The sequence below is a fragment of the Bombus terrestris genome, chromosome 10 (genome assembly GCF_910591885.1).
Source record: "Bombus terrestris chromosome 10, iyBomTerr1.2, whole genome shotgun sequence".
Lineage (NCBI taxonomy): Eukaryota > Metazoa > Arthropoda > Insecta > Hymenoptera > Apidae > Bombus > Bombus terrestris.
Window position 1 is genome coordinate 16,066,203 of NC_063278.1, and position 16,582 is coordinate 16,082,784.

At 32.1% G+C, this 16,582-nt stretch overlaps 2 protein-coding genes across 8 annotated transcripts; one reads left to right on the plus strand and one right to left on the minus strand.

Moving 5' to 3' along the window:
- Nucleotides 1–386: 386 nt before the first annotated feature.
- LOC100650692 (beta-1,4-glucuronyltransferase 1) lies at nucleotides 387–13,228 on the minus strand. 4 transcript variants are annotated; one of them, XM_048409421.1, is made up of 5 exons: nucleotides 13,091–13,228; nucleotides 3,104–3,812; nucleotides 1,954–2,342; nucleotides 1,379–1,556; nucleotides 387–692 (listed from the first exon to the last, which is right to left on the minus strand). In XM_048409421.1, exons 2-5 carry the CDS (start codon nucleotides 3,647–3,649, stop codon nucleotides 480–482), a joined length of 1,326 nt encoding a protein of 441 aa, XP_048265378.1. In that variant the 5' UTR covers nucleotides 3,650–3,812; nucleotides 13,091–13,228; the 3' UTR covers nucleotides 387–479. The 4 variants fall into 4 exon arrangements, with proteins under 4 accessions (XP_048265378.1, XP_012168499.2, XP_020720533.2 ...); XM_012313109.3 differs by having other exon boundaries at nucleotides 1,379–1,580; XM_020864874.2 differs by lacking the exon at nucleotides 13,091–13,228 and adding an exon at nucleotides 5,393–5,505 and having other exon boundaries at nucleotides 1,379–1,580.
- Nucleotides 5,559–16,499, plus strand: LOC100650568 (open rectifier potassium channel protein 1). Of its 4 annotated transcripts, none has more exons than XM_048409420.1 (6): nucleotides 5,559–5,757; nucleotides 8,296–8,549; nucleotides 11,067–11,306; nucleotides 13,072–13,404; nucleotides 13,928–14,158; nucleotides 15,206–16,499. In XM_048409420.1, exons 1-6 carry the CDS (start codon nucleotides 5,696–5,698, stop codon nucleotides 15,460–15,462), a joined length of 1,377 nt encoding a protein of 458 aa, XP_048265377.1. In that variant the 5' UTR covers nucleotides 5,559–5,695; the 3' UTR covers nucleotides 15,463–16,499. The 4 variants fall into 4 exon arrangements, with proteins under 4 accessions (XP_048265377.1, XP_020720532.2, XP_020720530.2 ...); XM_020864873.2 differs by having other exon boundaries at nucleotides 8,425–8,549; XM_020864871.2 differs by having other exon boundaries at nucleotides 5,600–5,757; nucleotides 8,259–8,549.
- The last annotated feature ends 83 nt before the right edge of the window (nucleotides 16,500–16,582 follow it).

The following is a 16,582-nucleotide window of genomic DNA, read 5'->3' on the forward strand; positions in this document are numbered from 1 at the left end:
ATTCTAAGGTTTTTATACAAAACCTTAACTTTTATATTTGTTTTATCAAACAAATGCAGTAACGCTTTAGTTGGGAAAATATATTTATATTTTTTAGACGTATCTATCTTTATATTTTTTATGTATAATAACAAAGTTCCTCAATGTTCAGTGGAACTAAAAAATGAAAATAATAATATATTATACTATTACTAAGTAATAATAAACTATTGTGATATATTCATTATTCAGGGAGTTACTGCTACGAGACATTTTATGTTTTGTATTTTAAATAGGCACATATTTTCAGTTAATTTTATAAATATAAAAACACTTTTTTATAATGGATGGTAGTATAGATACAACGTATCATTTATACAGATAACAATATTAGAAAACAAACAGCATTTATCTAGCTATTTCGTGTATCTCTAAAAGTTTATTTTATTCCTACAGTAAAAGCGATTACTCTGTATACTGATTTCCTTTATCAAAAAATATTATTGCGCGCATTTGCGATTAACAGGATATTGTTTCAATAAACGTCTAATTATTCGTTGATAGATACGAGCGTTTCTTCTCTCGTGAGGTTTTAAAAATTCTCGTTTTGCTTTGTCAATCTTTATTGTTTTTCGTTTAATACCTGGTGTATGGACTAAAAAGGCACCATCAAGTATAATTAGTCGATAGCGTAAAAGACACATCTCGAACATCTATAAGAAAATATTGAAAATTAATATAACACGTTTCTTACACAATTTATCATTATTTATAAAATTTATTATTCATATGACATTCTGTTTTAAAAATCTACCATTATGAAACTACTCATAATAACAATAAGAGTAACGATAACAACAACAACAACAACAACAATTTATTTGTACTTAAGGCCAATAGCCTATTACAAGCAAGTTGTTGTTTCTTACACTAGTTTCTTACATTATATTGTATCCTTACATTGAGCTTTTAATTACCATATTATATTGCTGCTTTATTGTGTTAAATTGCTCATCTTTTTTTTAATAATTAGTATCTATCCTAGTATGTACAGTACAGTTAACGAAATTAATTGAAATTTAAAATGATATTTTTTATGATTAATCATTAATCTGTAGTTACTATGTATATTTTTATTATAAATAACCTGTAAATACTAAAATTTATATGTATATAAAATTGTTCTAAATTTATATAAATTAATTATAAATTCATTATAAATTTAATTAATTAAATTTAACAAATTTAATTTTTATAAATCCTTTCATTATGGTAAATCTTCTAAAATGGAATGTTACACTAATTTTTATTAATACATATGTGCATAAAATTGTATAAAACAAGTATAATTCTATTAGTATTTTATTTCTGTTGTAAATCTGTCGAATACGCGCAATACCTGACTCATTTTATCTTGTCTGCCTTCCCAAGACATTTCTTCAGCATAAAAGGGATCATTTTGCGTTCCTATGAATACAGGCTCCCATCTATGATATGGATATTCCCTTTTCGTAATAATAAGAGGTTTCACTTTGCCCGGATCAGGTCTAATTAACCATCTACTAAGTCCAGGGAACCTTTGACAATGTGAACAGAGAAATCTATAAACCAGGAATTCTCTGTAAAATCCTTTCTATCTTCTCATTTATGGTTATACAGTGGCTAAAAGAAACTATTTGTACATACTTTTATATTCTAATGAAACATTCTTTTATTAAGTTCTACGTTTCATTTACGTAATATCAAATTTTGATGACAATCATATGAAAATATGTACCATTAAGTGATACAAATTTTATTATAATTGGACCTAGTTAACTATAACAAACGCAGTAGTGTACAAATACTTTTTTCTTTTTTTCTTGTTGCTAGTCTATATAACGTAATACATGTTAATATATATAAAATTAAAACAACACTCCGATATGAATTTCGTAAAATCATTTTCGCACAGTTGTAATCATTTTTACAAACCTGTGAAAATAAACGGCTAGACCAGCCTTCGTTGCTAAAAGTAATTCCTTTTTTGTCAATGGTGGCACTTCATTTGATTCTATCTCAAATACTGGTACCACGAATACGATTCTGCCTTTTGGTGTTTTTTCCCGGTCAATTTCCATAAAGCCGGATGCTAATCTTTGGCTAGGTAATAATTCGATATCGGTTACTAGAACACGAGTCGTGTTTGCTTGAATTCTGGCTACATTTCTGGCTACGTTAATAGGATAAATCATGTTTCTTCGTTTCCTTTCTGTCGCTCCATCTCCTCTTTGAAGATCGGATGCCGCACAGTCACCATGAATTCGAGTAATCCGTCCTAAAGCTGGTGGACGACTCGCCGGAAATACCAAATGAACAGAAACCTGTAAAAGGGCATACGTTAAAACTGTAGTTAGTACTTCCGTGTACTTACGTGTGTATTCATCTCTATATTTAACCCATATAATTTTATATAGATACGATGCGATGTATTTTAGTAATTAAAAAAAACTACTTAAATGTACTTATGTTTACTCACATGTTTTATAGAGATTATTTAGAAACAATGTAATTTACTTTATTCTTTTCATACAATTTTTAAGGTAGAGGAAATTTAAAATCTTGCATTTCACTTTAAAGAGCATAATTTTTATAAAACATGATTAGCAGTATTTCTGACCGTGACAGTAGAAAATTATAGCGTGCTGTTAATTACGTAGAGTAGAGGACAGAAATAAGTGGACAGGCAGTGTAGATAGGTATCAATGAATTTTCCTTAAAGACAGTTTGTTTACAGAAAGGTGTAAATGTTAATTTCAAATTAACTAAACTAACTAAATAATCTATATACCATAAGAATATATAACAAACAAAATCTAAGTACTAAAATCTAAGCAATACTAGCACTAGTTCGACGATACCTACTTCCTTTAACTATCCACGTATCTTTGTCCCAGATTGCATTTTTTAAGATACGATTGCTTTCGTATCGCAAGCAAAGTAATTGGCGATGACTAAATTAAAATTGAACGAAAATTGATATAGTCGCGATGGAGAATAGATTTAGACATGCGGTATGCATATAATGCCTGAAGTTTAATCATACTACTAGCGACTCATTTTGAGAGCGAGTGCATAGGGAAACCTTGTACATTTCAGGTTCGCATCGACAGGCCCGATCGAGGAGAGCAACGGCGATACCAGCGTCGAGGCCAGGCGTGAAAACGGCCAAGCTTAATGGACCCTCCCATCTCCGAGCTAATTCCACGATTCCATAGACTTGATCTGCAGTGGCGTGCGTACAGAGGGTCACCCGAGGCAGCTTGTTCCTCTCCTCGGTTCCGCGCAATACAAACGGTAGAATTCTGTAGGGGCTCTTCTCACCGATTTCGGGACTCCAGGTGACTTTGGATGCCGGATACGAAAGCATATTCGGCAGGCCATGGTACCATCTGCAGAAACTTGTGTTCCTAGGTTGCAGACCTGCCATGTACATGCCGGCTACGAAAGCAAGTGCTCCAGTCTGTACATCTTGCTGAAAACTTGAATAAGTCTTTGGTATTAAGATATCGCTAGTACCGATCACCAGTATCGGTAAATCGAATCCACGATCGATCAAGAGACGACCAATCAGGAGAAAGAAGAACATTAAACTCGACCAGATTAGGAACTTTCGACCGGAGCAACGCATTGTCGTTAAAGAGACGATTTTCCATGTTCTAAACGCGGTAAATTCATTGAACTGAGATGTACTTGGGCACTGCTGTTGCTGTTCAGGCAAGACGAGGCCGTCAATTTTGGATCGATACAGCGCAGGCGTGCCTACCTTTGATACAATTCGCCAGAATTTAAACCTACGAAAACAAAAACTTCAGCTTAAATTCACAGAAAAACTCAGCTCAAATTTTTAGTAACCGCTATAAAATAAATGGCAACTAAAACGACGACTAGACTATACCATTTCATTTTTTATGGGTATTGCATTAAATGTATTACAAATACAGGCTATAGGTATTGTAATAAAATTATTATATTAATTTATATACATACATGTGATGTTGTACAATAGAAAAAACGTTTGTGTACGTGCATGAATACATATCTATGTATATTATGAGATGTACCTACCTATGTATATTGTACTTTGTAATATCGTAGAATATAGCTAATAGGATTCTACGTAAGCTATTTAAAGTTATTATTAGTAATTTAATGCCATCGACAGATCATTATTGTCGTGTTTGTTATGGAGAATTTCAAGGTTGCCTTTATCCAGCGTTTGTATTATGATATTATCGCTGTATATGATATTATCGTTTGTATTATGAAACATCTTTTTGCGGTTCATTAAAAATGATCAACTTTCCAGTAAAACTCTATGTAGACGATCATGTCGTTGGCTATAGACCTATCCCACAAATACAGATTTAACAATTTATCGTGAATTAAATATCTGGTATTTCATTGTGCACAAACTGAAACCTTATCTAGGTGGAAATTCCTTTCAAAGTATGGTATAGATGGTTGGCTAGGTGATAATCGTTCGCGTTTATCTTTGGGATTATTGTATTAGGAATGTAGTTTACTTTACGTTGCCACTAACGATCCAATGAGAAAATAAAATACAGTTTTATCAGCCTCGTACATAAACAAAAATATTCACTCGCTGCATGCGGTTGATCGCCAATATGACGTGAGAAACCAATTTTGATATACGGGGTGTATCGTAATATGTGGGACACGCTTCAAAAGTGAGCAGGAATCACAAAAACAGTGGAAAAAGTTCGTGTCAACATGTGTCCTCTCTGATCTTGTGTCAAAGTTAGTAGCCGTTTTAGTGTTTCAGTAATCCACAACTGTTTGCCTTCATATTATAGAATGTTCCGTTTCAGAAGCACACTTTATGAATTTTCATTTTTCATACAGGTACTTTTGTGGTCTTGAATGACTGTAGTCATTGAAATCGCTTTGAGAGTGGCTACAATGGCAGGTGTTCAAAAATACGTGGTTGCGTTTAAACAAATGACGGCGAACTTCAAATATTCTAAGCGCATCCACCGGATAAAACGTTTTGACAGCCATATGATGGCCCTCTTGGAACCAAACAATTTTTGTTTCAAACATTTCTCTTTATCTCAAAAATTAAAACAAGTATTCGTGTGACTCACCCTGTAGAACTATTAAAGCGACAGTTCTGTCGCTAGTGACTCGTGGCCTAAATCTGTCTAAATGTCTCCGCTAAATTTTACCGTTTCAAATACCGCCCCAAATTTTATCAATATAATCACGATAGTTGTGTTTTATGGGAGTGCTAATGGAATATTAAAATGTTTTGTATAACGTACACATCAAAATTTTGTACAAGCGTTACGAATCACTGTATCTACCGTAAATTATTCATATATCATTAGGTCAACATCCGACAATGACCTACCGTGATGTATCTTACTGGAGAAAACGAGGAGAGCGATGAAATTTGGCTAATATCTTCGTGATTTATTCCAAGGTTGTGTTCTAATTTTAGTGTATCGATAGGGAACCATTTACGTTACTACATCCTTCACCGTAGCATGCAATGCGCCAAATCTACGAAATGCTATTCGAAGCCAGTAGTCTGTAAATTGTTCGGAGGAGTATACGGATCGTCTCGTCTTGATTCCTAAACATCGTAATTTTCAAGTTCAACTTTATATTCCTTCCATTCCCTTTCATTTATGATGTACCAACCGCGTTTATTATGTGTGGTCGTGCCTACATATTGATGCGTGGACTTTCATTCAATGGTCATACGTGTATACAGTAAGTACATGAGTAGATTTAAAGAAGACATAATCACCGGTATGATAAATACGTACACATACATTATATGACCTTTAAGTGCAGCTTTATCAGCTTTGTTTTTCTGTTATCACGCAGCTCCTTTTTTAAACGTTTACTTTGAGATTACATTTACATCACAAACGCGAAGGAAAAGGAGCATGCATTCGATATCTAGGAAAATAGAAACATAAGTATTGTTTATAATTTTTAAGCATCGAGCATATACTACGACTGACCTATAGTACATTCTAGTGGTTTGAACTTAGTATTCTTTAAACAGATATTAAACAAATAATTCTACGCATTTTTTAACTATATTTGAAGTATAAATATAATAAGTATAATTATATGACAGTTAAAAAATGAAAGAACATATAAATAATACAACTCTAATTTTTGTAAATTTGTTTGACATGATTACTCAACGAAATATGTATGTGAAAAAATAATACCAACAATTACAGATAGAAAATATGCTAAAATAAATCATTTCTAACGGATAGTTAAATATCGAAAATTAATTTAATAAATCTTTAAACTTTTCATTATATTAAACTTACTATTAATACGTTATGTAAGCTTTTATTACGATCATACAGGGTGACACAGAAATTAGGTTTTGTTATCTTGCTCTTCCGAATGGTGAAAAAAGATTATAGTATAAATATCAATAAACTTGGCCAAGTTGCCGAATAGTTACCTCCTTACTGATTTTGATGCCCTTGAAATATATTGTCGAGATTATACATATATAGGGTGGTTGGTTCTAGTTTCCGTACTATGCACAAAAGTATGTCATAGTGACGTATAAGGAATGGAAAGAGTAACAAATATTCCAACCACTGAATTGAAGATGAAAGAGGGAGGGTAATGGTAGTACAGGGTAGTAAAGAAGTAGGCTATCGAAGTAGTGGAGAGATTTTTTCATTCGACAACGGAAGATTTGCAACCTGCAAACTCTAAAAATTAAGAAACTTTGGGGATATGTGGAGAAAACACAGAAATGTATCAAGCAAATTTGTTCTCCTGTTCAGATTCACTTTAAGGGGGTGAAATTGACCTCTGAAAATCCGGTGATTTTATAAATGACAACCCTATTCTCCTATCTCTTCCTCTCTTAGTACGCCAGAAGCTTAGCAGTATTTTAATAATTGTTATAGCAGTATCTATAGCAATCTTTTAATAAGTGATTTAATGTGCCTATCTCTAACCTACATAAAATACATTTTCTCTTTTCCTCTTTCAACCAGTAACGATTTCCCCGTCTACAGGCCTTTGGCTGCCTCCTTTTCCTTCATTCTCCAGATATTTCGCTTTACCCACTACTCTTATGTACATATTTGTACCTATTATTATATTTGGCATTCCAAATTCTATTATATTGCACCTTGCAACTGTTCGTCCCTTTCCGTCAGAACTTTAAAATTATATCAATCTCCTGCTGTCTTAGATTTTCTATACCTAGCTGGTTGCAGTCACTTCTCTTGCTCTGATACTTTCTGTTCTTTCAATTTTCATTTCTTTTTCTTTTACGCATTCTTTACCTAATAATCCACCTACACCTCTTCTTATACTCTCTTCATATCACAAAGCTCTTGCCTCTGCTCTAACCCCAACCTTCTCTTTCTCTCTGAGCTTTGCCTGGTATTATATACTTAGGTGTGCAGTAATCTAGACCTAGCACCGCCTCAAGTAACTTTATCTAGCATAATTAAATAATTAAATTTCCGTAAGTGATCGACTGGAGAAGATAAATAGAATATATAGATAAAATATATAAAGAAACTAAATAGAATCAAAATGGTTACTATTCATATTTTGAACTAACGCAGAAATTTGTTTTCATTATTTCAGATGTTGTTGCAATTGTAAGTCATAAATGAATTAGAAAATTTTCTAATATTACATGCATTAATAAGATGTTAAGAACAAATTATAATAATATTATATGAAATAAGAACATAAAATAAGCTATAACTCTTACGTAAATTTTACAAAGGCAATACATATAACGATGACCACGAAATGGAACGAACATTCCTATCATTATCTCTTTTAAATACACCTAGAAATAAATAAAAAATAAAACTTGAAAATATCAAAAGTATCAAAAGATGCTCGAATTTAAATCCATTAAATATAAAATGCTACTACCAAACAGTTTCCTCTTGTACAAACATCTCTTACGAACCAGTTTCAACCCAAAACTTCTTTGTTCCTCTGTAAATATTCTTTATAAATTAAATTTGTGCATACTGAAAGGTCATGGATAAATAGTTATGAAATGGAAACGATTGCATCACCAGTGCAATAGTTATATGTGTAAAGAAAGAAGTTACACATGCCTCGATTACCTTGATACATCGATGTAGAACCAACAAAGGACTAGGTTAAAGAAAGAAATCGCTATTGATGATAGCATTGTACTTCATAAGCAGAGGAACCTTGACCTTTGTCAATGGACGTGCCCCTTTTCCCAGCACCGCCAATCCTTGGGGGTGTTCCGACGCCCGTTAGTGATGTTATAGACGTTGCGAAGTTGACACCTGTTTCGCTGTCCGCCGTTACATGCGCTCGTAAACAACATGCCGGGAAGAAAATGCACAGGGCGATCAAGATCCACAAAATACGACATTCTGCCCATAGGAACGTAATACATCCGAAATCGAAGGACGAGATCGGACATCGCGTTACCGAGTTTCACATAACGATGACCGAACAGCAGAGGCACAACCAGAATGAAGACGACAACGATGTAGTTTTTGCGATAGGTATGGCTAATTTTCCTCAAGTGTTTTAACATCGTATGATAACGTATTAAAGATATTTACGTTTATGTATCATTGATTAAATTTTAACAGTGTTTGTCAAGATTGTGTACAGTACAGTGTACAGATTGTGTACAGTGATCATATTGTGTACAGGGGTTGGACAAAATAATGGAAACACCTCTTATGCGTCATATACATATTATGCATGCATAAATACATATATTTTATTTTCTCCAACTCCTGTATATTCAAGTAAACGTCATTGGAAAATATACTATTTTCAAAGTGAATTCTTTAAAATGTTTAGACGTAGAGACGTGTATCTTACATAAATTATATAACAGTTTAACTCTTCACGGTCCTGTGATCTTCACATATTTTTATGTTTTCTTCTTAGTTTCAGTTTTAAATACACCTCATATAAATAACTTATACAAGTCGATATATTAACTTAATTTGACAAAGATATGTCAATGTAAGTATGTTGGAACACAAAAAGATATTCAAATTACGAACCAGTTATAATATATGTGTGTATATGAAACGAGAAATAGTGACCATTCTACGTGTAAATCTAGTTCTAATCACATAGTTTTATATTATGTTGTGAAATATTCATTTACTCTTTTGATATGTGTACGTTTAGGTTTACTACTACCACCTCTACACTTAGTTACTCGTTAATTGATTATTTAATAATAGATGAAAGCTAATTATACTTATACTTAATAAAGTCATTTATTAAAGACAGGCCGAATTTAAACGACGATAGATAATAATAATAATAATTCCTTAGGTATAATCATTCTTTATAATAACTCAAAATTTTACGCTTTTTTACGTAAGACATATAAAAATGTTTATATGAACATATAAAACGCATAAAGTATAAATTTACAACAATACTAAATAAAATAATAAAAGTAAGAGAAAGTAAAATTAAAATAAACCAAACCATTTTGGCGATAGTTTTAAAATATTTCTAAGCTTCTGTAATTATTTTGTGACAAAATCTTTATCTTTATTTCTCTATCTTTAGTATACATATACATGTATACTATACAATAATTTTAAATAATACTATATAATTTGCAGAATTGTACAGGAATATAAGTTTGATGACTATATCACCGGTTGGATGTATATGCTATTTCTGGTTTCATTAATAATAACGCGTTAAGAAGAACTAAATCAATACGTAAGGAAAAACCAAATGTAGGACAGTGAAACTTACTGTAGAGTTTAAAATTGGAAGTTAAGCCTAAGAAAATTTAGATGAATTTCAAGATGCGTATATACTGTACTGTACTATATAATTGTAATTCAAATTAAAGAAATATATTGACAATATATACAATAAATTCAACGAAGTAATAACATTTCATGCATTACAGGAACATATCTATGTACGTATACAGGATCGAATCGAATAACATGTATGTATGGGCTATAGACAAGCGGGCATATGATAATTCCTTATAAAAAAATAGGGAGAAAATATCGAATAACATTTTTTCGTTCGAAGCTTAATTTCTGAGAAAATCGAGTTTGAAAATTTGTCTAAGACGCTTGATCGTGACTAATTAGCGACTGTGTAAGAGTAAACAGTCAATAGGAGATTATTGTACGTGCAAAAATAAGTAAAAATACTTTCCATTTAAGGTTTCATTCCCAAGAAAATAAAGTTTGGGTGCCGCTGCTTGGCACAACATTGATAGTGGCACAACCCGAAAGATATATTTTAGAGAAGAGTTTTTTTCAAATTTACAAAGAAATCTTCGCGAGTCGTTTCGACGATATTATAAGGCTGACTTAATACAAGCTATGCGACTATTCGCGAAAGTAATATAACTTTCCACTTGTGGCAAAACGACTGAAGATGAGCCAGTGTTGTAAAACTAAGGCCAGATTGATAACAGCATAAGTAATAATTTTTCCTTATGACGCAAAACCGATGGAATTGTAAATATTTAATGTTTTACATGATAAAAATAGAAACATAGTGTAGTTTAAAATTTGTTGAGTTATGCCACTATCAATGCCAAGCACCGATATGCTTAGTTAAGAACAGACCTGGTTCACGCGCATGATATGTTTTCAAATTTATTTTTCTCGAAAACAAAGAATCTTGTGAAAAATTTGTTCCACTTATTTTCGATTTATTTTCATGTATAGGATAATTTCCTGACGATTATTTACTCATACTCGGTGATCAGCCAAGTTCAAGTATACGCTAGTCAAATTTTCTTCTTATTTTTTCATAAGAAATCACCTCACGCCCACCTGTACATGTTATTGTGCCAGACCTTGTATTCTTAAAGATTTGCGAGGCTCGTCGTTACTAGAGACAATGCTATATTTAACTATAATGATTTTGAATAAAGAAAATATATTTCTTTTTATCATCATTTTTTATCATCTACGTGATACATTATAAAGCAAGAAAATCACTTTTAAAGGTTGCATTAAAATTATATACTTTGGAAGTATAGTAATAATTTAGTCTATTATTCTTAGATACACCTACAACAATTTCGGAAGACATCTCTCCGCGATGCAAAACGACCGCAAATTCCGAAAAACCGACGAAATCAATTGCTATTCAAACAACAGTTGGACTACCATTGCGACTCAGGGTTTTACCATCCGTTAAAGATATCGTCGAAGAAGAAGATGTAGCTTCGTCAAATGTAAAAGGATTTTCGAAAATATGGAGACATATTAGATTTCTAGGAAGATTATCACTCTCGATGTTTGGTAAAAATACATTGATATCTCCTCTTTCGCTCATAATATATTATTGCTATTAAAAAATAGTGTATCGAAGATACTTTTCATAAAATATACATATAGTGGCTCATGAAAGTATTCGAACACTTACCACGCAATATTTTTATGAATATTGTTTTTGTCCCCACAAAACTAAACTTATAATACTAGAAATTGAAATCAATCCGAAAATGGATATAGAAGTCGCAAGACATTTATCGCCAAACGTACATTTAGTGCGAAATTAGTGTACAACACGACAGTAGTCTTAAACATTCAGTTACAGTAGAACTCTACTTATCTGAACTCCAACTATTGAAACGAAACTTTAGTTAAGTTAGTAATTTAGTCGTTTAACTGAACTCTTACTGGTTGAATTCGCCTATCTGAAGAGCTCCTATTATGTGAACAAAGAATAATAAGTACTGGGGAAAAGTGGTGAACTTCTATTACAGAAAGTCCAATTATAGAGGAGTTTTCAAACAAGAACAGCTGCAGAAACTAAAAGTCGAAGCTTTACTCGTATAAGTGCTAAAGATGGTCTCGCTACATACCGTATTCTATGAATATAACGCATAATTGACTGTTGAAATACTTTGTTGATTTTTGCGAAACGTATGCTTCCAATAAATATCTTGTAACCTCTATTACATTTTCAGATCCGATTTTCAGACTCGAGGTAGGAGTAATAATCGAGGTCGAGTCTCGTTACGGTGCTAATGAGATTTTCAAATATTTCACATAGTATACAGGGTGTAACAGAACGTGTGAGACTCGCTCGAGGAGTTGGTTGTAAATCTAAAAACAATGAGAGAAGTTTATATAAACGTATACTCTATCTTTGTTTATGAGATATAAAGAATTTTGCAAACAGTGAAAACTCTATTGATGATGTTAATATATTAAGGTTCAGAATGGAACAAGCTTTTCGACAAATTCAGGAATCATTCAGAATGTAATCGGATCCACGATAAGACGTTTACAGGATTACCTCTAAATACAACGTGGTCATTTTCTGCGAAGGTAATTAGTAAGGGTGTACGGGTACCCAAAGTTGCTGGTACCCGAGGCTTGGATCTGGTCTACTTTTTTTTAATTTTACAATCGGATTTTCTACCTTTAGATTTGGAATGATGTTCCACATTTGACTATAAGAAACGATACGAAATATCGGGAGTACGCAGACGTTACAAACTTTGGGGATCACGACACAATCTCGAGTAGAATTCTCGACCCCATCCAAACTCGAAATATCGAGTATCCGCGCACCTCTAATAATTAGATAATACAAAATAAAAACAGAAAATTCGTTATATCGCATAAACCAATACAGATAGAAGATATATACATATATATGGACTTTTTCCATTGTCCTTAGGTGTACAATGAGCTCTCGAAGCGAAGCTTTTCAAATCAAAGCTTTTAGGAGTGTTTGAATATTTTCGTATGCCATCGTACAGAGTGTTCGGCTACAGATGTTTCATAATTTAAGGGGTGATTCTTGACACCGAAATAAGACGAGAATCAAGAATAAAAAATTGCGTTTTCGGCTTTGTTTTTATTGATAATTAAAAATAAACCAAAATATTCCTGCACGCAAGTAAACCTCCTGATACGAACGAAAGGAGGTCAACCTAAGCAGCGGGGCGTACAGTGATTTATTGAAAAAAATGATTCTCATATCGACAAACAATTTTAATGTGTAATTCGCTTTTACTATTTTTAGTTAACAAACGTGGTTTACGTATTATAGGTTTGACGTGGTTACTTACCATTTGGGCAATTGCTGGTGCAGTGGCTTTTTGTGTCATTGAGGGACCTCGGGAACGTGAGCAAGTTGTAAAATTGAAGGATATGCAGAAAGATTTAGCAGTTGGCTTAGCGACGGAATTGAGACAGTTGCGTACAGAAAAAGAAGAAGACGTAGAACCGCTTTGGAGTAACAAAGTGCATCAATATGTAGAGAAACACGAGCAGTTGCTATTGATGGCAGTTAGTTCTGGATATGGCGAAAGTGGAAATAGTGGACAACTTTGGACGTTTCCGGGTTGTATCTTATTTGCGCTTTCACTTCTCACCACTCTTGGTAATTAAAATGTTGTTTCTGTAGCAAATAAATGCTTCTTAATTATTGCGATAAATATAAAAAAGGAGAAATACAAACGGTATTAGTTTCAAGTGCAAGATTTTAATATGCACATTGTATTGTTTCTTTAAATAATTAGTGTAAAATGTAACATTAGCAAACTTAGGAGAGATAACGAATAGACTGCGGATTTTTATGGAAATTTATATTTTTGAGAATATAATTGATAGAATTAAACCTCGGTACAAAATTGTTTTACCCAACAAATATTATGGAAAGCATTATACATCGAATAGTTTACATGTCTTTCGTGCTATGTATATTTTGTGTAATTTTGCACTTTCTAATTTCCTATAAGTTCACAAAAATGCGCAGTCTGATAACTAATCTTTCGAAAAATATGATCGGGCGCTTACTTTTATTTATTTTATACTGTTTTTAGATGCTTAAGCAACATAGTTACGTATAGGCACATATATTTGTTTACTTTTGCCAGTTTGTAATATGCCTTTATTTCTCTTAGGTTTTGGTGCCCCGGTTCCACGAACGACAGCTGGTCGAACAGTAACTGTTATTTTTGCAGCAATTGGTATACCTGCACATTTTCTTTTAGTTATGAATCTTGGTCTTCTGTTAGCAGTACGATTGCAAAGATATGCTATATCGAGGATACTTGAAGGATACGAACAAACAGAGCTAAGTTATACACCGCCAGTACCAAAATGGGTTAAGGTAGTGCCCTTCGTTTGTGTAGGTAATTATAAAATCATAATGCCCATGTATATACACTTGTAATATTCATATAATTTTTCCATGAGATTGGTTAATATAACGTTATCACGATTAGTGATCCGAAAAAGTAAAAACCTGGAGTAAATTTATATGTCTGTTAACTTTACGCGATTAATTACAAACAGGACAGTTTTAGGGGATCCCATTGAAACCATTGACACAGATTTCGCCGATGAATATTCACTAACACCAAATTTGACCGACTCAAGATTTCATAGACCACAGCTGACGACAGCTTCGATTGACTGGCAGTATTAGCACAAGGAAGTAAGAGAGGACTTTTACTTAGATAGATTTTATGCTATAGATGATTGATAGCCTGCCACCTTACGGTGTACGGATTAAGGAACTAATCCAAACCAAATATCGAACACAAACTAGCAATTAAATAAGTTTTGGTTTGTAAATTTCAATTAATTTACGATAATCTTGAATGTAATTTCAATACAAATCAATATCAAATTCGTGGTTTGTGTTAAGTTTGGGTTAGCATTTTTAACCCGGCTGCTGTAAAGCGGTCGGCCACCGATTTTATCTGTAGCAATAAACTTACATGCATAAATAAAAATCCGCTCTTATTTGCCCGTGCTGATACTGACAGTCATACTGCCAAATATAATAATTATGTTGAAGCTGTTGTTGATGTAGTCTGATGTCGGTCAACTGTGTTGTTGGGCAAGTCTGATGCTGGTAAAATTTAGTGTCAGTAAATATGTCATCGGTGATTTCAATGGGACTTGTTTTAGGGATCTCTGGAGTCATAAAATCTGATTCAAGTAATATTTTTTATTAGGATAAAAATATGACCTTATAAGGCATGTTTCATGTTAAAAAAGCAAAATTTTGCCAATTGATTTAAAATATGACTTTAAGTAAATAATGTCATATACAGGGTGAAACAAAATTAAGGTCGATAAAAATTACCACTCAGATGAACTCGTTATTATCGCAGAGATAGTACCATGTTCGAATATTAATATGAGTAACTATACATTATTTTCAATTACAGCCACTTACTATCTGCTGGGAGTCTTGTGTTTTGGAGTAGCTAGATCCAGGCCAATTGCAGCAAGTGTCCTATTTCCTTTAGATTTTACTGCTGCTGGTGGTCTTTCAACAATAGTTGGCTATGTGCGAGTATTATACGGTCTTTACTTGGAAGGTGCAGTCACTATTGCTGCTATTGCGGTTGCGGTTTTGGGTGTATCAACTACTCAGAACTTGACCAATATTGGTCTCAAATATGGTTTATTAATCGAAGCTTAGTATTTTCAAGAAACGTTTTATATTTCGAATATATGACTATCTTAAAGATAATTTGTCATAAAGCTATTTCGTTATAATGCATATTTCACTGAATTGCATTAAACTATACATATCAGTAAAATGTAATTTCAACATCGATAATTTTCAGAATAAAATTTTATAAGAAATTATAAATATATAAAACACAATAGAATTCTATGTTCCACATTTACACCATATGTTTTAATTACAAAGTATATATTATAAATAACAATATTCTTCAGCTATAACATCATAATTTATTAGCATTCGTAAGATAATACGAAACACGATATCGGCATAAAATGAATAAAATAATTGAATATATACATACATATATATACAATACTTCATACGTCACAAACTCCAGAATCGATAAAATTATTTCATGAATATTTTATATAATATTTATAGAAATACTTTTAAATTATGTAAATATTTAATATCCCTAGTTAGGAATATCCAATAAATTAACGTTCTTCGTAGGCAGCAGGTGTAATGAAACACATTCTGCATCAATTAGTAAGAATCTTTAATTACTACGAATATTAACACACTGTATTTTCACATGCATAAAGATATCATTGTACATACAGTAAATATTAATATATGACAAGAATAATGAAAATTTTGATATGAAAACATAAAATGTGTTAGAAACCATTTTATTAAACATAATTAACATGATATTTATCTCTTTCAATCAATAAATTTTCTTCATTCTGTTGTACTTACATTAAAAAAATTCAATATTGATATTTACAAAATCATATTTATCATGTAACTTTCTAGTATGACTATACTATACTTGCCAAATTAAAAAATCATGTATATGTATATATATCTGTATTACTTGAACCCTAAACAATTGATTACTGAAGAAATTATTTAAAGTAAAATACTGATTTAAAATCATAATATGGTCATTATCTATAATCTATTATTATATATTGTTTATATTTTACACATACTTCTGCATTTGTAATCAATGTAAACTAATAAATTAAATTTATACTTTATAGTTTTGTTTCATTTGCGATAAATTAATTTATACTAAACGTAGTGAAATGAAATTCAAGATATTAAAATTAATAATAAAATG